Source organism: Chenopodium album, chromosome 4 (assembly GCF_948465745.1).
Source record: "Chenopodium album chromosome 4, dcCheAlbu1.1, whole genome shotgun sequence".
Taxonomy (NCBI): domain Eukaryota; kingdom Viridiplantae; phylum Streptophyta; class Magnoliopsida; order Caryophyllales; family Amaranthaceae; genus Chenopodium; species Chenopodium album.
In genome coordinates this window covers 4625565-4634000 of record NC_137837.1, presented here as the reverse complement: position 1 = coordinate 4634000, position 8436 = coordinate 4625565, and the positions used below count along the sequence as shown (strand labels likewise).

General features: G+C 36.5%; 1 protein-coding gene across 1 annotated transcript; it reads right to left on the bottom strand.

The window, feature by feature from the left end:
* Window positions 1-5563: 5563 nt before the first annotated feature.
* On the bottom strand, window positions 5564-8135 carry LOC145628648 (S-adenosylmethionine synthase 4). The gene is made up of 2 exons (XM_081681004.1): window positions 7990-8135; window positions 5564-7153 (listed from the first exon to the last, which is right to left on the bottom strand). The coding sequence occupies exon 2, from the start codon at window positions 7143-7145 to the stop codon at window positions 5955-5957; it is 1191 nt and encodes a 396-aa protein (XP_081537130.1). The 5' UTR covers window positions 7146-7153; window positions 7990-8135; the 3' UTR covers window positions 5564-5954.
* Window positions 8136-8436: the final 301 nt, after the last annotated feature.

Sequence of the window (8436 nt, the reverse complement as noted above, 5' to 3'; positions counted from 1 at the left end):
TGAAAGTGGATTTGAAACTAGTAGAGAACGTGGTTTGATTGGTTGGAACAAAAGGTGGAATGTGTTTCCTTTAGTTCTCTATGCTTAGCATATGTTATGTTTCAATCAACCTTGGACATCTTAGAACGTGCATACCTTTATTATTTTAGAAATATTGACATTCATTAGTGTTTGTTCCATCATAAAAGTCCACTCTAGAACGCTTGTAACTTTTCTCTTACTTCGATTTATTTTATTTTATTTATTTATTGCTTTGCCTTGATTTTTGTCAAGAGTTATGGGTTAAACTCTTAGGACACCCTTACGAGAGCTTACTCGTCCTCTAGAGCAATCTAAGGGTTTAAAGTGCTTGATGCATACGCTAAATGTATTCGTGATTCCTACTAAAGTGAGTTAGTGTATATTCTTTTCCTTCTAGTTTTCTTTGTTTGTATAAAATGCATCACATTCCCTTGTGTTTCTTTTGTTTTGCTCGAGGGCGAGCAAAAGTTCAGCTTGGGGGAATTTGATAAGTGTCATTTATGTCGCTATTTTTAGGAGTTTTGTAGTTAGTTTTTCATAGTTTTTCTATCTTTTTACTTGGTTTTAATAGCGTTTTACTACATTTATCATGTTTGTGTGTGAAATGTCGTTATTGCTCAATTTTGGCTTTTCTTGCATATTTTGGTTGCTTATGACATTAGATTAAACTTTATTGGTTTACTCTTATGTTTAGGAACACTTGGATAAGTTCATTGCTCAAGATTGAAGAAATATAAAACATAAAAGAACAAGTAATGAAGAAATGTGCACTTGATTTGCAAAGATCATACTTCAAACGCCTATATCTTTTGATCTACAAAACATTTTGGGGCGATTCTTATTGGAAATGAAAGCTTATCTCGAGAGCTTTCCAACGACAGGTCATTTGCTCAATTCCGATGTAAAACGTGGGTGATATGCTCATTTGAAGCTGAGTAGTTTGCCCAGTCCGAGAGGAGCGGGAGCTCCGGTTCTTGGAGCGGGCGATCCACCACCAGGAGCGGGCGCTCCAAAATCTGCACGCCCGCTCCTCACAGGAAATCCAAAATTAAAAAAAAACATATTGTTTCCTCCAGATTTGGAGCGGGCGCTCCGACCTTCTGCACGCCCGTTCCTGGACCTGGGGCGGGCGCTCCACCTCCTGCACGCCCGCTCCTCTACGCGCTGCTCGACTTTTTGCGGAGCTTCCTAGGCAATTTAGTAAGGGTTATAAATAGATTTTTTTTGCTCATTTTAGAGGGGAATTCATATTTTCAGTAGTTTTAGGTTTTTAGAGAGAGAAACTCTCAAATTTTGGAGAGAGAAAGTGAGAGAAACAATGGTTTTCATGGATTTTGGATACTCAAAGGAGGAATTGGATGATTTGAAGATCTCCATTTTATATCAATGAGCATTTCTTACTCTCTTCTCTCTTTATGCTTTATTAATTGCTTTGTTAATCATGTTTGAGTAGATTTCCTTCTACTAGGTGTTGAGTGAAGCTTTGTTATGGTTAATTGAGTTATTTGAGATAAATTTGATGATAATTGTGTGATTAAATTGATTGAATTGATGATGGCATGTTGTTTGTTTTAGATTGGATTGATCTCCCAAGATAGCAAACTTAATTGCATGTTAGTTCTAGTTTGACAAGGGATTGTGAATTAGAATTTATATATTTGATTGCATTTTGGGTAAATTTCTTCTATGCACCTAGTCAATGAGGGATCTAGGCTAGGAATTTGAGAGATTGCTCTTGATGGTAATTAATTCCCATTTTAATTCTTTCTTTGCATGATTGATTATCAAATCTATTCCCATTAACTTGTTAATTGTTCAAAGTGGATCTTTGCCCCTAGTAGACTTTGTAATATCTTGATCTTTATATGTGTGTTAGTGTAGTTGTAGTGTCCAGTATCCATAAACCGACTTCGGCGTAGCTTAAGCATTAGATCGAGAACAATCCAACATTATCGTTCCTTGTGGTTCGACTCCGAACTTACCACTAGACTTGTTTAGGGGTTAGTTTAGGATTATAATAAATTTTGTTTGGCCGTTAGGAGGTTAGTCAACGACATAATTTCCCCGCGCTCACCCTTAAATTTTCGAGACTTTTCGACACCGAGCCTTGAAACTTCGAAATTTCTCAAAAAGCGTGGATATTAGTCTTCAATTTTGGAAATGACCCGACATGATTGTAACCTGTAAATTATTGACTTGAACATAACCCGACTTGAATTCGAGAATGACCCGACTTGGAAATGACCCAACTTGATTATAACCTGCAAATTATTGACTTGAACCGAACCCGACTTGAACCCGAGAATGACCCGACTTGAAAATGTCCCGACCTGATTATAATCCTTAAATTATTAACTTGAATCGAACCCGACTCAAACCCAAGAATGACCCGACCTGATTCTAACCCGCAAATTATTGACTTGAACCGAACCCGAGAATTACCCTAACGTGTTTTAACCCGTGAAAACCCGAATTAAACTCGACCTATTGTTCACCCGACCCGAATATAACCCAACCTGTTATTAACCCGACCCAAACCCGATAAGAAGTATGACCCGACGTGACCTGACTCAAGCATGACCCAACCCAAACCCGACCCGCATAGGTTATGGAATTAATCCGAATTGACCTGACCCACTCTTACCCGACCTATTTACCCAAATTATTGAAAGCTCTAATAAACTATTTAAGTATTATCAATGGTAGCTTTTTTTTTTCCCGAAAGGAAGTTTAAATTTTATTTGAAAAGGCAAAGAAAGCTGCATTACTAAAATAATGTGACCTTGAATTGAATAAGATTATAAAAATAAATAAATAAATAAAAAAAAAAAAAACTTAATTAAATAATTCATACTATTTTTTTTTTTTTTTAAAAAGGTTTGCTTAAGACTTAACATATTTGCTTATTATATGATCTTTCTATTTTGACTTATAATAATTTAATTATATTGGCAATGATCTCCTCAGTCTGCACATCATATTGGACTACATATTCATATATATGCTCTCTTCCTTGCCTGTACAGGGATATACACGAAAAAGACCACTTTGGATTACTATCGTTTTTCTTAATATATTACTCGGTAGATAAGGATTGACACATTATGCTAAGGTATGCATCAAATAATTTTAAATAAGTGAAATTCAGGTAAAAAATTATTCATGTGTTCTAATAGTCACTCTTAGCATCTCACTTTGCGTAGTTTAGTGGAAAATGGACTTTTCAAAAGAAGATGATTTAAAGCATGCAACACACAACATAATTAGATATGTTCATTTTTGTGGTAGGTAGATTCAACCAATTTGGTGTTTGGTCATTTACGACTACTAAGCAACTTTTGATAACTTAGTACTTGTATTTTGTTTACAATTTGATTTAAGTGTTTGACTCATATTGCTTTCCTTTGACTGGTGCAACTTTTGTTCTACTAAATGTCAAAAGACAAAATTTTGGTCAGCACTTGCTAAGATTGAGTGATTATCCTTCTTTACTCTCCTTTAATCTACATGAAAAGTGGGTACTTAAGAATAATGTATTAGAGCACGTTTATATTGAGGTATAATCATTGAGTAAATCGATAATTATTAATTATTATGCTATACAATCAATACTGTTAACAATGTGTTCACTATTTAACATATTCTAAAATAACAAAGTAAATATTGATGTGATGTCAAAGATGAGTGAAATAGTAATAAAGTGTGATATAGAATAAAAATATTTAGGTCCTAGTAGAAAATGTTGGTTAGTTAGACTTAATTTTTCTTTTTTGTTAAATTTTAGATTTACTTCCTATTAACGATGAAATTAAAGTCTAGGGGTAGTTAAGAAGTCACAGAAAATCTTGCGTGGACCTGGTCCACAATAATGTTATTGTGGACCCGAGGTTTATACACACGCAACTGACATTATATTGAACATAGTGACTCTTAATTTTGACATAGTAACCTTATTTTTAACATAGTAACCTTTATTAAAACTAGTATAACGTTTAATATTATTGTGAACTTAAAGTACAACGTTATGACCCTAATTTTAACATAGTGACCTTTATTATTCAAATTAACCAGTATATAAAATATTTCATTAAAAAAATTAACCTTTTAAAGCATATATATTATCAAAATGACTATTATTTCAACATAGAGACCTTTTTTCTATTATAGTGACCGTTTTTTTTCTAATAAAACAACCATAGTTTCCCTAATGTTAGTGGTCCACAATAAATTAGTGTGAACCGGGTCTATTTAAGAATTTGTAAAGAAGTCATTGTTAGGAGAGCGCGGTTGGAGAGTGATAAAGAAAGAAATACAAAACACTCTGTATAATGTTAGGACCTGTTCTCATTAACTGAACTCAGCTGAACTGAATTGAACTGAAATGAATATTTTATTAAAGAAGGAAATTAGGAGCTGAACTGAACTTAATTGAATTTCAACGTATGAGAACAGGCCCTTAGAGAATCAAACGGATAAGTTCTTTGAAAGAAATACTGTTAAAAGGATATGAAAGCAAGATGGATGAAATTTATTAGATGGAATTAAAGTCTATGGGTAGTTAAATAATACTCCCTCCATCCCCAAAACTTCGACCCTTATGGGTTGATTTTGCGGTTATTAAGAAACTTAAATAAAAAGAAATAAAAACATATTAGAAAGTAAATTTATATGGGATTTGTAAAAAAAGTTGAGAGATAAAGCATTAAAAATACATGAAAAAACAAAATTTTATATGGAAAATCTAATTTTACATAACCATTGTTGTAAATTTGTGGGTATTTTAACGCAAATGGATCGATTATCTTGGGACTAAAATTAGGCTAAAAGGGTCGAAGTTTTGGGGATGAAGGGAGTAATCTAATACCCGGACAAAGTACTAGGCAATAGGCAATATTAATTAATTAATTACCTATGGTTTGCTCACTTAACTAGTACTAGTATCCCACGTAAATAGATAAAGGACAAAGATACTAGTTACAAATTTAATAATAAATGGACACTGAATGCAATATCTGTAAAAATTGAGACAAAAAAAAATATCAAATATGGAATAAATAAAATTAAAACAATAAAAAAAGAAATAAAAAAAATTATAACCTTGAATATATTCCTCTAAAAAGAGAGAGCATGGAAGTGGGAGTGTTGCTTGTTGGCCTGCTGGAGTAGCTACTGAGTGGTGTTTAAGACTCGTGAGACTCAGACATCTCACATTTCACAACATTTCCATGTCTTTTTCGTACATACCAATTTCTATGTTAATGTTTCCATCATAAAAGCAAGTTAAAGGACCCATATGGTGGCCATACCTGCCTTCTGCTTCATTTTCATTATGTGGTCTACACCAACCTAAGCACCTCCCAACTATAACCTGCCTTCTGTTCTGTGTCGAAACTCGAAAATCAAATAATAGAAACAAAGCCTTCTGTTCTATGTCAAAACTCGAAAATTGAATAATAGAAACAAAATGTGAAAGGCTTGGTAAAAACGATACCCAAAAAAGAAGTTTGCCTGTATGTATGTAAGTATGAAGAAGACGGTGAAATTATTTTTGTAACGCGAATATTTCATTACTACTATCAACGAGCACACATTACATTTTTTCGGTTGCTGCTCGGCAGCTGAACCCTTTCTAGCATTGTAAAAAAACATACATATGCAGCTCTTTTACAAACATAATGCTGCCATTTTACTACTAACAAAACCTCCCAACAACCATAATCTGTTTCTCCAACAACCAACTTACCCGCAAACAAAGAAATAGAAAAGGAAAGGGAAATAAAAAAGACATTAAAATTGTGGCCCATACAAAAGCATTTTATATATTCCTTTTGGTTAGAGAGCAGCTGCAGCCTGTGGAGGAGATCCGGGCACTTGCTTTATTGATCAAAAATATTAATCAATGAATTCATAGACTTCACTCGACCTTCTCCGGTTTAAGCTTGGGGCTTCTCCCACTTGAGGGGCTTGACGGTCTCCCATGTGAAGTCTGCGTCGTCCCTACCGAAGTGTCCGTAGGCAGCGGTCTTCAAGTACCTGCTGCCACCCTTTAGAAGGTCAAGGTTGATGGCAATCATACCGGGCCTGAAGTCGAAGGTCTCCTTGACAATCTTGAGGATCTCCTTGTCTGGGATCTTTCCGGTTCCGTAGGTGTCAACGAACACAGACAATGGCTCGGGGACACCAATGGCGTAAGAGATCTGGACAATGCAACGGCGAGCAAGGCCAGCAGCAACAATGCTCTTGGCTGCCTGCCTGGCGATGTAAGCACCACTCCTGTCGACCTTGGTTGGGTCCTTTCCAGAGAAAGCACCACCACCGTGGGCTCCCCATCCTCCGTAAGTGTCAATGATGATCTTACGGCCGGTAAGACCAGCATCACCATGAGGTCCACCAATCACGAAACGGCCAGATGGGTTAAGGTGGAAGATGGTCTTCTCGTCAAGGTACTTCTCTGGGATAACAGGCTTGATCACATGCTCCTTCAAGTCAGCGGCAATCTCATCGTTGGTAACAGTCTCATCGTGCTGAGTGGAGATAAGGACGGTGTGGACACGGATTGGAACCATGGCACCGTTCTCATTGTAGTACTCAACAGTAACTTGGGTCTTGCCATCAGGCCTCAACCATGGGCAGGTACCATTCTTACGGACCTCAGTGAGGCGGGCACCAAGCTTGGTGGCAAGGACGTGACTGAGGGGCATCAACTCAGGGGTCTCATCAGTGGCATACCCAAACATGTGACCTTGGTCACCAGCACCAATCTCCTCTGGGCGCTTGGTAAGGTGACCGTGGACACCCTGAGCGATATCAGGGCTCTGCTGCTCAATGTAAACCAAGACCTTGCAGTTGTCAGCATCAAGACCAACATCAGCAGACACAAACCCAATGTTGCGGCATGTCTGACGGACAATCTTCTCGTAGTCTACATTCGCCTTGGTGGTGATCTCACCAAAGACCATGACCAAGTTGGTCTTTGTGCAGGTCTCACAAGCAACCTTGCTCTCGGGGTCTTGCGCAAGGCAAGCATCAAGCACTGCATCAGAGATCTGATCACAGAGCTTGTCTGGGTGTCCCTCGTTCACGGATTCGGAGGTGAATAGGAAGGTGTCGACTGCGGCGGCCATTTTTCAAACTGTAACACAACAAGAATCATTCACATCAGCTCACACATACAACTTGCAAAATACTTCACAACAAATATCTAAAGATAAGAGCATAAATAAAGCTCCAAATCAAAAATTCCTTAAAATAAAGTTTTATTCCCTCACTAACACTTCTAGAATCTCAACAATCAAATGGTATAAAGAATCAAAACAAATGCCATTATATATATTGTTCTCCAGATCTACAACTCACTCCCAACAAATTGCAATCGAAGATCGAATACTTTATTCCATTCCTAAAAAATTCTCATTCTTCCTTTCCATTCAATATTTAAATTTAAATCACTTCACCAGATCTAACAAGCTCAAAATGTTTTCATCATACCAACAGACGAGAAATCAACATTTGAAATAGCATATAATCAAATTAATTATCATAAATCGACAAATGAAAACCCTAATTTCCCAATTTAACCATTTTCAATCAAAAATTACTCTATTAACATCCAGATCCTTTTAAAATCAAATCATAAGACCAACAAATCCTCCTAAAATAGAACTAATTCCTCCAAAATCACGAAAAAAAGGGTAAAAATCAAACGAACATGCTGGTGTAACATTTCATACAACAATCATTTCAATTAATTCATTTCAAACTCCAGATCTAGTAACGATAAATAACCAAGATCTAACAGAAAAAACGAACGAATCAATCATTTTTCAGCATTTCAACATCACATCATAGATCTATAAATTTCCAATCAATTTATTCATTAATTCATCAATTAATTCTCAAAAAAGTCAAAAGATGATAATGACGACATAGAAATGAAGCTCAAAAATCCAGCAAAAGGTAGATTGTTACCTGGAGAACGAAGAAATCCCCGAGTAGCAAAAGCTGGAAATGAGAGGAGAGAGAAAGTAGAGGAAGAAGAGAGAGAAAGTCCGAGTCTTGTTATATGATTTGCAGACCGGTGTAAGGCGAGTTGGAAAGGAAGACTAAAGGGGGTATTTATAGAGAAATGAGGAGAGAGAAAGTGAGTAAAATCTACCAAGCTGTTTGGAATGGATAATCTTAGCCGTTCAATTTTTGGGGTGGGATTGGATGGTCAGGATTTAGCGGGGTCGGTGAGAGAAATTTTGTGGGGTATGTATGAAATGACGGTTTTACCCCCCTTTGGGTTAGAGTGGATGGTTGGTTTACCAACTTTGTATGGCTAAGGTTGGTGGCTTGACGGCTTGGCGCCGTCGATTTTGTGTGAACGGTGTCGTTTTGAGGAAAGGATTATATTATAATAATAATTGAATCTGG

What these genes read in the sequence shown, in the direction of transcription:
- LOC145628648 (XM_081681004.1), bottom strand. Translation starts at nt 7,145, where the DNA reads ATGGCCGCCGCAGTCGACACCTTCCTATTCACCTCCGAATCCGTGAAC.